General features: G+C 38.3%; 2 protein-coding genes and 1 long non-coding RNA gene across 3 annotated transcripts; 2 read left to right on the forward strand and 1 right to left on the reverse strand.

Annotated features, from left to right (window-relative positions):
• Window positions 1-1,169: 1,169 nt before the first annotated feature.
• Window positions 1,170-10,850, forward strand: LOC111336924 (uncharacterized). The gene is made up of 7 exons (XM_022943103.2): window positions 1,170-1,331; window positions 7,027-7,266; window positions 7,940-8,086; window positions 8,889-9,119; window positions 9,258-9,407; window positions 9,902-10,135; window positions 10,648-10,850. Exons 1-7 carry the CDS (start codon window positions 1,262-1,264, stop codon window positions 10,803-10,805), a joined length of 1,230 nt encoding a protein of 409 aa, XP_022798838.2. The 5' UTR covers window positions 1,170-1,261; the 3' UTR covers window positions 10,806-10,850.
• LOC148717062 (uncharacterized) lies at window positions 1,486-5,418 on the forward strand. Its single transcript, XM_088744795.1, has 2 exons — window positions 1,486-4,656; window positions 4,803-5,418. Exons 1-2 carry the CDS (start codon window positions 4,546-4,548, stop codon window positions 5,259-5,261), a joined length of 570 nt encoding a protein of 189 aa, XP_088600921.1. The 5' UTR covers window positions 1,486-4,545; the 3' UTR covers window positions 5,262-5,418.
• Window positions 5,937-7,036, reverse strand: LOC111336925 (uncharacterized). The gene is made up of 2 exons (XR_002695457.2): window positions 6,484-7,036; window positions 5,937-6,350 (listed from the first exon to the last, which is right to left on the reverse strand). It is a non-coding gene; the product is annotated as an uncharacterized LOC111336925 (long non-coding RNA).
• Window positions 10,851-12,644: the final 1,794 nt, after the last annotated feature.

Consider the following 12,644-nt stretch of genomic DNA (forward strand, 5'->3'; position numbering starts at 1 on the left):
TTTAACTTAACTAGGAATGCTACAAATACCTTGCTGTTTGAGTGAAGGCTCAGCATTGTGTTAAAGCAAAGCCTAATTCTTGCATGACTATTACTTGTGGTTGCAATGAATGGCAATCTCTACAAAAGTTTTACTGTATACTTCCTAATGAAGTAATATTAATCGTGAATTCCTTTTAAAATCGATGAGGATTAAAGATGACGCAGATAGTTTGAATAACTCGCGTCAAAGCAGGAAACAAAAAAAAAATGACACTTGTTTAGCTTAATACGATTAAATTAACCATTAAACTGATTGAGCTCAAATGAGTAATTCTCCCTTTGAGCTGCCATATTTTCCTTATAGAAATATCGAGAAAATTAAGAGACCTATCAGGATAACACCCTCTGGGTGATAAGCTGGCCTAATCTCATGCCTATTGGCTGGATAATGTATTGAAATATTTTAGGATATGTTGCGCGCAAAAAAACAGTTGGGATTTCAGGAAAAATAAATGAAATCTCTATGAATTGTGTAGCGTCAGCTCAAAATCAGCTCAAAATTTTTGTTTCAATCATGAGTTCAACCATGGAAAAGATATCGATTAATTACTTTAGAGAAATTTTTATACAAAAACCTTGCCTTAAGTTAACTCTCAAACTTTCGGAATCTGGAACGTTGTAAAATTTGAAAGATACATAACCAATAACGTAGCTTCATTTTCTGCGTATAGAACACACACAACTCATGCACAATTTCCCTCTTTGCTCTGACGACATGTCAGCTTTAGAAATTCATGACAGTGGCCAATTTATAAGATCAACTCGGTCGATAAAACCACTATCTCATAATATCCCCCACTGACGCAGCACTGCAGTTTCCTGAGAATCTTTCCCTCAGTTTACGTATTTATTTTTAACCAGTTTAGTTATGGTAATTTTGAAGAGATAAGCGGACAGGTTTTAGCTAAACACCATTTTTAATAACTCTGCCCTCCCACTCCCGTGAATACCTTATTCCCGAGCTTTTTCAATTATACTTTTCTTAATAGAGCTTGCGCTTGACAAATTTGTGTTTACATCTGTCAATGAAGTCCTTTTCTTTAAGTTATTGCTCCTCCTGGGAACAATCTGCTGCCAATTTGGGATTATTGTTGACAGGGTGCGTATATGATAATGAATTTTTCTTCCTGGGTGTATTAAATGCTGGGCTTGCCTTCTCCCAGACCATTGTCAGTGGCGCTGTCGTGTTTATAGGTTGAACTTTAATTTAGTGATACATCATGTTTCGGATCATAACGGTAGCTCGTTTTCTGTTGTCGTTTTTGGCTCTGATCCAGTTGTGTCGTCAAGGTATTGTATGTTTTTGTGTACATGCAGAATGTTTTTTAAAATTAGTGGGGGACAATTGCAAAGGCGTCTAGGGTCTCTAACCATTGAAAGTTTTATTAACATTACATAGCAATTGGACTTTCTGTATCAAGGTAAGTCGCTGTTAAAGATTCTTAGCCTTATATCGTGGTAACAACCAAAACAGTTTCACCGATCCATCTGCTGTTATTTATAGAATGAAAGGGTAGCTTGTTTAAACTAATTAAAATCTTTGTCTTGACGAATCTTCTTAAATATTATATGGACAGGATTTCTCGAGTAATCCTCCAAAACAGCATTAAAAAGATAAAATTCTTGGAAACGAAAACCCAAATTAAAATATCTGAGATTTAACTGATCAAAAGCGTGTTTTGTTGCATATCCCAGATTAGTAACCAAATTGATGGTTTGACATTTCTCAAACCGTTCGACGTGTATGCGTCGAATTATAACTCATCGATAAGTAGTTACTCAGAATTCAGTATTTCAGCTCTTTTTTTTTTATTGATACTTCGCAAAAAAACTATCAAGAATGAAGAATTTTCAACACTTAACAAATTTGAAAGCGTCATCTTCAGTATGATAAATTCCTTGCGTGGCGGCGAAGAACGCTTTAATTTCGCGATAATCGGTACATTAGTTGAATTGGATTATTCGGTTTTCTTTGTTGAATACCAATGTCTCCTGGCAACTGGAAAGAATATAAAGTAAGAAAGAAAGAGAGAAAGAAATAAAGAAAGATACGAAGAGAGAAATCTAAGAAAGAGAAATGTCAGATATACTGCCTCTTGATTATATAATGACTTCCCAAAAACGAAAAATCTTTCTTTTAAATCAAAATCCTCTGGGAACACCTTTCCCTTTTGCAGAGTCGGGATACTTTTAATTCAACACCTTTGCATTATAAGAGTAATTCAAACGTGAAATTGACAGCATGCCACTGATAAAATTGATATCTAAGCTCTTAGCTTGATAAAAAGATTTCATTTATAACTTCGGTTTTTTTTTTAAATAAATCACAGTTCTTAGACTTTCATATAATTCACTATATATATTTTAGGTTTGATTTACGGATGTTTTAGAAAGTCACAGCTTTAATTAAAGATGGGCGGGAAAGATCTTGGAGGAAAGAAGAGGGAAGCGATCCACGGCTTAAAAAGCGCTCAGGAATATTACACGTCAAACTTTGATAATATTACGATGTTACACAACATTATGTCGGGAACAATGATTTAATTTGAGGTTTCATTTCTTTTCGGAACCATCTAATTATCTTTGAGCAACTTTAACAGTCCTTCTGTAAAAGTGTTAACCTGTTTTGAAGAAAATATCACCTCGATGGATTTTACCCTATTTAATTAAAGGAGAGTATTTGAAAAAAATAGTATGAAATAAAAATCCTATTACGACCGCCTGGACAAAATACACAAAATAACGATCTTTTTCGCCTTTCGGTCGATGATAAACGCTTTAATTTTAGCGTGCAATCGAAGCTATTTACATTGTCTGCTTGATTTCCTCTTCTAGATAATATGAAAGTCTAAAGTTTCCATATGGATGTAAAAGATATTACACGCAAAATAATGCCGGAATATTTCCATACTAGGAACGGCCAAATCAGTTTGAAAGGTAGTTGGTTCTAGGTGGACTAACATAAATTTTCCCCCCCTCTAAAACTTTACAATTTTGTTTCAAATACCTACTGGCGCGAAAAGCGACAAGATAAGAATCCAGTGTCTCTACTTTGACGTTTAATCATGCGAGTTTTCCTTAGCTTGACATTTGGTTGTATTTACTGATATTTATTTTCATGCATACGCGCATTTTGATGTTTAAACTATTAATCGAAATCAGTTTCCTATTAAATAACAATCTCATTTCATGATTGAATTAGTTAACCAGGCACCTTGTTAAATTAAAATTTTGTTTGCGTGATTATCTCCGGAAAATGGCACTTGGATTTGCAAGGATTAATGTATTACAGGTCAAGAGCTGAGCTAATTTTAATCAATCAAACGTTCCCCTTCAGAACAACTCTGGAGGTGATAGACCAAGGTATTCAAGTAGGGGATTATTCCAACGGAAACAGTCCTTTCTGTTTAACCATTTGGTTCTAATTCGCGTAGTTAAGCTTTAATTAATATGTCACAAGACCACTGTTATTGAAGGAGGAGCCTACAAGCTACTGGGGACCTTAAGCAGTCAGGCCGGCAACGCTAAGGAAGACGTCGATTAAAAAATAAATTTCTACTGTGAAGTAGAATTTCGAAAATGGCTGCATGTGTTTACCATCCCATACGGCGCCACAACCCAGCCTCAACATATATTATAAAAGTAGCGTTGAGTTCCGAATGGAAATTAAAATAATTTGCCGTCGCGGTTTCGGTTTGCAGACGACACAAATTTTGGTGAATTCACGTTGTTGTTTTGCAAAGGACGGCTAAGAAATGTACTCAGTTTTAAAATGCACGTCCTGAGCTGTTGTTCTGTGCCGTTTAGATCTTTTGTTTTTCCACGGCCTCGTTGCCGTCGCCGTCGGGGTTAGTTTAAGGTCCCTACTGTTTTAACAGAAAAATATTGTATACAATTGAAAAAACGATGCGAAACAAATTAACTTTGACTACTACATCGCGCTGCGCGTTTTGCTGACTTCGTAGCGATTTTGGCTTTTTTTGTTCTATTAACTCTTCAAACCCTACGAGAGACCAGCATCTAATTTCTCCTTACAGTAAAACTGATGAATCATTCATTGAAGTTATGAGAATAGAGGAAATGAACATCAACCAAAGACGCTCCTGATTGTCAAACAAATTCTCCTCGTTAGCACTGGAAGAAATGTATAGAAAGGGTATGGAGAATATGAATATTGGTCTTAGGGTGCAAAAGGTTTATCGTCCGAGGCTGAGTGGCGGCGGGTTTATGCAAATCACAACTCGGAGCACTCGCTTGTAAGATAGGGGAATGGAAATAAATGTTGCGTAAGACGTTTTAAGCACACGCTCTTTCAAACTTTGACCCTGATTGAACCGATGCGGTTGATATACTTTGGTCCTAACGTGCATCATACTTAATAGAGGGGACTGGTTATGAAGGCCGGCATACATGAAAGGGCCGGCCTATTGTTCGGCTCCTGAGGTTGAAACGGACCGTGACGTCACGCGAACGTGCACATCCTTGATTTGCACTACAAAGCAACATGGCGGATAGTAGTGAACTTTTTATTTTCGGAGACGAATTTGATGCCATTTTAGACATTTTAGAAGAAGAAGAAGAGCTAGATGAATACTTTACAAAAGCTGCTGACGATGTAAGTATTATAACCTTCCTCATCAGTTTAAAAAGCGAGAGAAAACAACTGTTTTGCTATGCTTGACAGTTCAAGTTCAACTGTTTATAGTGCTTTTATGTTGGGTATTCTGTATTTTTTTTCAATATCATATCTATTTTTAATAGGTCGAATTCGATGACCTAGTATGCGAACTGTGTTCCAAGAAATGCAAAAGCAAGATTGGGATAAAGCGACACAAAACAGCGAAGCACAAAGACCAAAATAGTGCAGATTCGTCCGAAAAGCCAAGGGAAACAGAGCAGTTCACCTTCGAGATTTATTGTGAAATCATCCACAAAGCAAAAGCCGCAATAGTTAAAAAGAAATTTTATCCAAGTTCGATTAGAGAGGAAATAAATACCAACCAAACAAATCCAGCTAATGGAGGTATAAGCGATCATTGGGTTACCCCACATTACCTAACAATAACCATACAATTTGCATATTTACGGAATGATAAATGGTGTTTTAATGACTTAACCCTAACCCTAAAAAGCAGCCTAACCCTAACTTTTTCTTCTGATTCTACATTAAATATACCTACTTGGTTGTTTAATGCTGAAAATGAGCTGGGATGTGTGTAGTAATGTGCAGACCATATGCAACCATGTAACCTTGCTGCTCTCTTAAATGGACTTTTATAATTATAGATAATACTACTGTACACAGAGATACAAGTACATACATTTTAGTTTTGAGATGTGAAAAAAAATAAATACAATTCAAGCCACAATGAAATGTTCTTTTTTATCATATGGTTACTGGTGTTTTGCCACACAAGACAGAGCAGTTCTTTGTTCTCCAATATTCTTGATGCGGAAATGAGCTATCACTGTCAGCGAACAATGGATCGACGGGCTTGGGAATCGAGTGATGAACTATTTTGCTAGATAACTCATAAGGCTCAACACCAGGACAGATTTACAGGCTATTGATAGATTTGATAAGATCTGAGAAAGTTAGATTGCAAACTGATGTCAAGTTTGTAGTATACATTTCATGGTCTTCTGGAAGTAGCCATCCATATACAGTAATTGAAAACCCAAGGCTGTCATCGATCATTAACTCAATTTCTGGAAGTATTACTGCTGCTGTTTTCTTTTGAAAAAGCAGTCTATCGCTAAGTTCATTCACCGTCCATTCCTGCGATGTTTTCAGCGTTTTGACTCTTTTACATACTTCAATAAAGCTGCTAAAATATTTCTTGTTGACTTCAGCCGCTGGTTGATCTTGCACAACAGACCTCGGTTTACCGAATCATTTTTTTTTTTATTTTGTTTTTTTTATTTGATTTATTTGTTTAAGCAGGTTGAATTTATTGGCAACTATTAAGCTGATGTGGACCTGCTGTTTTCCCACCCAACCCACCCCAGGGGAGGACATCCAGCACACAGTAATCTCGTGCGTGGGAAATTAACGTCTCTTACCCATTACCCTTAAGAGACGGGACCTCCGGCTTTACGTCTTATCCGAGAGACGAAGCAAAGTGGGTAAAGCATCTTGCTTAAGGATACAGCGACATGTCCCTGGTAGGACTTGAACCCGGGCCCTTCGACCCAGAGTCCAGCGCACTTAACCACTGGACCACTGACGCCCCGTGACTTCTCTTTGGAAAATTTAAAGTCAGTAAAGCTCCAAACTTAAGCTTTTTCTTTACCATTTTTCCGATGGAACTGAAATAGAAATAAAAGAAAAGCAATATTAATATGAACAAGCACGAATACTGCAGTTGGTACTGCAGTAAGCGTGTAGGTTTGTGAGCTGGCCAAACAGAATTGTAAAAACAAAAATTACTCGAAAACTTACATGTTTCGATATCCTTTGGATCGAAATGCTTCTCACATGTAAATACTTTTCCTTTATCGATTTGATAAATCTTTGTCGATAATTCTTGTTTTGGTCAGCTGATTCAGCCACTCTTTGCGCCATTTTTCATACTCGGCATTTCGCAGCGAGGGCAACTTAAATATGCCGATTCCTTTCGTTCTACCACATGTACCGCAACCAAACACGGCACAGTTGTCGCCAGGCATTGTAATTTCGAGTTTAGATACTTAAATAAACTGTTCCGGTAGACAGAACTACATCATGACGCTTTAGAAACAGATCAAACCACGTACACAAGTCTTCTAGCTTGCCGCAACCTTGAATGTGTGTGCACGGTCACGGTCACGCTTGGTTGGCTTCGATAAACTCGAACAATAACCTAGCTCTCTGATGTATGCCGGTCTTCATAACCAGTCCCCTCTATTAGCTATGCGTGCATGTTTGAGCAGGAGATCTAAACTGCTGAAGCCACAAGATAAAAGCCTACAGGAATAACATATAGCCTCTCTTTTCAATGTGCAGGTGAAGCATGGCAGTGTAGTAGCTGTGAAGTTCCATATAAAGCTCGTGGTTGCTATGGGGACAGTCCAGCACGTGTATTTAACGTACAAGTCCTGAACGAGCGAGACCCAAGGAGTAAAGTCTATGGCGGACGGAGGATTGATTGGAGTGACTGGAATAGGTACATGGAGGGTTTTGCCTGTAGATGCGCTAAGCTTGTCAAAGCTAAAGGGTGGACTGTCTTTGGTTTGCAGTTTTATGGTAAGAGCAAATCAGAACTAAATTACAAAATTTTCCATTTCATATACTAATACTGTTATACTGTCACATTTCATATTCTGATATTGTTATAAAAAAAGATATTGCACACGCCTTTCAGATCACTTTACAATCCATCATTTCAGATAAAGGCTACATTCCCGGCAGACTGACACGGTTGGTTCCAATTGCATGAAAAGTCTAAGAGTATTGCGACCCACCACCCTCCCCTCCCCCTTCCCCACTTAATGAGAGTATTGCTACATCCCCACCCCCCTCCCAGAGGGCATGTGAGTCCATCACATGCAAGTTAACATTTACCTCTAGGAAGTGTTCCTAACAGTTTATTGGTGCTCGTGTCTACTCCAGATTAGAAATAAGACTTGAATTGTGCGAGTACATTTCTAAATAACGAGCTTTTCTAATTTGCTAGCTATCGATAGACGTCTTGCCTAGACTGGCGATAGCTAGAAATGTATTCTAGAGCTCAAAACTGTGCCGAAAAAAGCGTGAACCTAGACATTTCAATCCATACAGTCCAGATTCTCAGTCCGAGCTTGGTAACCCTTCAATAAAACTCTTCTTAAAAAGTGCCATTTTATCGGGTGCTACTGATTATATTGTATTATCACATCAATAATAATAAGTATTAAATTATAAATATTTAAATATTTAGGGGAATGCTGGAGTGGACCTGAAGGAAGTTATGATCTTGAGAGTATGAAACAAGAATCTACCTGTATCTCCAATGATTATAAGAAATGCGGGAAGTTTGACAGAAACTGTATTGGAGAACAGTGGACTAACTTTGTGTTTGAACTCGGTGAGGAACTTAAGTTAGCATAAAATGAAAAGCTTCCTTAATATATTAAGGCATCAAAAGCGCTCGCGTTCGTTACATCTATGGACACATAACTGCTTAAAATGGAGCTGGTATAAATTTTGTTTGTTTCTAATCCACCGTGTTAAGGTCAAATTAAAATAGTTATAGTATTTTCTAACAAGGAAGTTTTCAACTATCTTCTCATTAGATATTCTTTATCAAGAAACATAACACGATTTGTTATTTAAAGGGCTGCAGGTACACGGAGCTGACAAAATGGGTTTGGCTCCACCAAAAACCTCGGCAAAGTTTTTCTCATCCAAATTTTTAATACGTCAATCGTGGGTGCACCGAAAAAAAAAAGAGAAATATTTGCAAACCAAAATGCATCAATCACAGATATACAAATTGAAAAGTACTGAAAGACTCGCATTTTAAAAGTGAGATCAAATTTTCTTTATCGTGGTTTTCCTCCAAATCATGGCGCGTAAACTGAAAAGCTGTCAGATTTTGCCTGACAAAAAAATTTGTCCCGTTCCAAGGCAGGACGTAGGCACCTTTGAAAATTGTTAAGGCTTGACATAATTTGGTAGGGAAAAATCATTGGGCGCATTTGTCTCACCTCACCCCACTGAAATTTTTAACAGACATTTTTTCAAGATAGACAAAAGATTTACGAAGTGCGCCTGGGCCCTTAAACAGGTGCCCGCAAGTGCGCATCCTACATAGATGGAAGACGCCCCTGCCAACCTCATTAAAATGAAATTCTGCATTCTGTAATTTTCCGTTTACATTTGTTTAGAATCTGACTGTGAAATAGATTTTGAGAGAATTGGCTGCTTCAAAGACAACAAGAGGAATCCACGCCCTCTTCCTGAATATGAAATGACAGACAGAGAGTCCAGACTGAAGATTTACAGTGGACAGCCTATAGATTGGAGGAACTGGGATGTGTATCTGCCAAGATTTGTCTGTCGCTGCGCAAAGTTAGCCAAAGAGAAAGGCTTCAAAACGTTTGGAGTTCAGTATTATGGTACGAAAGGACGACAAGCTTTTGTTCATGAGAAAGCCAGTTGGCACACTTGTGTAACGAAAAAAATTAGAATTATTGGTCACTCTTAAGATCCAGTCTGTGAAAACTGATTCATGTAGTTAAATTTGTTTTCTTTAGGTGAATGCTGGAGTGGTCTGGGAGGAGAAAGGACTTATAGTAAGCTGGGCCTGTCTGGGAACTGTGTAGACAAGTGTTTTGACAAGTGCAAGCCCTTTGAGAAACACTGCTCAGGGAAAAACTTTGCGAATGCAGTCTACCGACTTTCAGGCTAGTCAGGATCATGTTGCTATCACCGTTTCTGTTTTTTTAGAGCAATTTTTCATAGAGTGTCAAAAGTAATCTACGATTATATTTGTTTGGCCTTACTCCGCTTTGGGATTGGTGGAAAAGGGCACGTCATCGATCCTTTTAGCCAATCAGACGCAAAGCTGAAACCAACTGCAACTTGGTCATTTCACCCGCGTTTTAAGCAGTTTGCTTGTATTTTCTTTGAGATCTTACAGTCTTTTGAAAGTATTTTCCATCGCTCTGATTGGCTGCTGTGACGACTGCGGTTTTGGTTTTACTACACTCAATAAAAAAACTTTCTGTATTCACAAATCACAACTACCTTCACTAAGCGAACAAGTTGCGGTTACGTCACTTGACTGATTTCAAGTAAGACAAATGTGAGTTCGTTAAGTAGAAAGTTCTTGGAATGACCAAGCAAAGTCACATCCGGGATGTTCATCTCTCACACATCCGGGTTATTTTACTTCCAGATGCCGAATGTGAGATACCACACGAGGCTGTTGGTTGTTATGGTGAAGTCTCGTACCCCAAACGCGCCCTCCCTGACGAACTTGTGAATGAGGTGAAGCCTTATAGTAAGGCATTCAACGGAGTGATTATGGAATTTGGGGACACCTGGAAGGAAGGTTTCAAGAAATTCCTATGCAGATGTGCGAGGAAAGCTGTGCTAAAAGGGTACACCTTGTTTGGTGTTCACGAACATGGTGAGTTAAGACGTTTAGGCAAGCTACAGAAAAGTGCGTTGAATAATAATGTAGACGAAACATAAACGATCGACCATCTCAAAACGTGAAGTAAGGTATATGACATCAAGCGCGGGAAAGCATTTGGCAGGCGAAAAGTGTTAGCTTGGAACACAAAAAGGTTCTCCATCAGAGAAGAAGGGGAAGTTTTCACAACCAATGCAAAACGGCGGTAAAATCGACCGAACGGTGACAAGACATTCGAAAAATTGGCATCCGGAAACGCGCGTCAAGGCGAGAAAATCAATATGAACGACAGGACGCGGGAAAAATTGGCCAGTGGTAACAAACGCTGAAAAACTCCGCAAAATTGGGTCATATTATTTGACGAGCTTCTTTAAAAATTATTAACGGTGATAGCCTGTAAAACAAGAAACCGTTATCATTTTCAAAGTCCAATAAAAGAAAAGATAACGAAAGGAATCACATAGCAAGTTAAGTAATCAATTGACCACTTTTGTTTATTTTTGCAGGTGAATGTTGGAGCGCAAGTAATGCTGAGGAAACTTACAACAAGTATGGCGCATCAGATCAGTGTTTCCAGAACTTTAACCAAACTTGTACCGCAGGCTCCAGCACTTGCGCCGGAGGCACGAATGCCAATTTTGTCTACAGGATTGTCATGCGATAAAGCGTGATTTATTGTAATAACAATAAAGCGTTAAATAACATATAATTTCATCTTTATTGATGCCGTACAAGTATTCTTATCAATTTAATTAGTGTAAGTTTTCAATAGCCTTTTCTGCGCCAGAGCCACTCGTTTTTACTCACTGTCACTTAACATTTTCCGACCACGTAATTAAAAACAACTAGGATTCTGGGAACGAGAATGTGATATGATATATAGCTGTTTGAAGAAAGGTTGTCAGAAAAAAGGACAAAGTGCACGATACAATCTCCAAAGGCAATCTAATTCAAATAAGTTAAACAAATAAATTTGGATATATCAACAAAGTTGAAATGGTAAATTGGCCACCGTAACGATTACAAAAGCTGACATTTCGAGCGTCGGAGCGACGAAGGGCTAACGCTCGAAACGTCAGCTTTTGTAATCGTTACGGTGGCCAATTTACCATTTCAACTTTGTTGATATATCTAAATTATTTCGTTACTCCCACCGACGCAGCCCCAAACAGTTTCTTTCGAAACTATCAGCCTTTAAACAAATAAATTTGAACGAAAGAACTAATGAACAGGGGATAAATACTGACATGCGCGTGAATACGAGAGGAAAGAACAATAGAATATTATGTTGTAGACATTTTTTCTTTAAGTCACTTCAAATATTTTCTCAGCTTTCCCTTAAGTCTTGAGTTCAAGGAACCGTGACCTTAAAAACAGCCATAATGTCCTTCGGGTTTGTCGCGTGCACTTTTTCGCTTTTCCGACAACCTTTCTTCAAACAGCTGTTTAAACGCAAACCGGAACCAGTAGCTTCCGATGTACCTCGCTTCCATGTCATAGGTTCGTAGAGCGTACTTATAAACGTCTTGGTAAGTACAACTTTGCACTTACAACAGTTCGATAATAAAAAGTTAGGGTTAAGGTTAGGCTAGGGGAGGCGTAGGTGCTCAGATTTAGATATCACGCGACGACACTTCCCAAAATTATAGCAATATATGCAACCCACCCTTTAATTTTCGGCAGGGGCCTGATCGATCACGGGGATTCTTTTGGCTACTTTACGTCACGTAATATAAAATCACCGGATAGTTATCCCGCAAGAACCTCCGTCTACGTCAATATTTGTTTTCCGATTATTTCCACAGAATTTAAGGAAACAGAACTAGGAGAAAAAAAACCCAGTTCAAGAGTCACACATTTCCATCTTTATTACTTTGCATGGAGGAAAAACGAACTCGTTTTTGTAAAGTCCAATTATAGTGACATGTGAAAAAATTTGATCTCAAATACCGCTCCGAAAAGTACAAAAAGTCAATGAAATTCACCGTCAACGCGTGATAAAGAAATAAAATAAACCTCCTTCTGGCTTGGTGGCCGATCGCGCCGAGAGCGGGTAATCATGATAACCCTTGCTGAGGGATTGGCTTCAAAATTTCGCAATTGCCCTTGAAGCTTCGCCTCTCGGCCAAATATTCATTTCTCGGACAATATCTACGTCGTGGACATTAGTAGCCGACATATCAGCTACTTGCACTTAAAGGGATTTATTTACCAACTCGGCAAAATACTGTAATTTTCTTATTCGAGATAAAAAAAACAGCATCACATAGAAACCAAGCTATGCAACGCTATCTATTCCTTCATTATTTAATGTAGATCATTCTCCTGGTAGATGTGAAAACTTTAATTTGTCTATCAAGCTTTGGAAGAGAAAAAAAAAATTTAAAAAAAATGTCTGTAATGAAGGTTAAATCTTGCCAGGGTTGCGTTACGCGTTACCATTAGTTTCATTTGCATGGGGGGGATGGGGAGGGGAGGGAGTAAAAAAAGCGTGGGAGGTGGA

The sequence above is a fragment of the Stylophora pistillata genome, chromosome 14 (assembly GCF_964205215.1).
Source record: "Stylophora pistillata chromosome 14, jaStyPist1.2, whole genome shotgun sequence".
NCBI classification, from domain to species: domain Eukaryota; kingdom Metazoa; phylum Cnidaria; class Anthozoa; order Scleractinia; family Pocilloporidae; genus Stylophora; species Stylophora pistillata.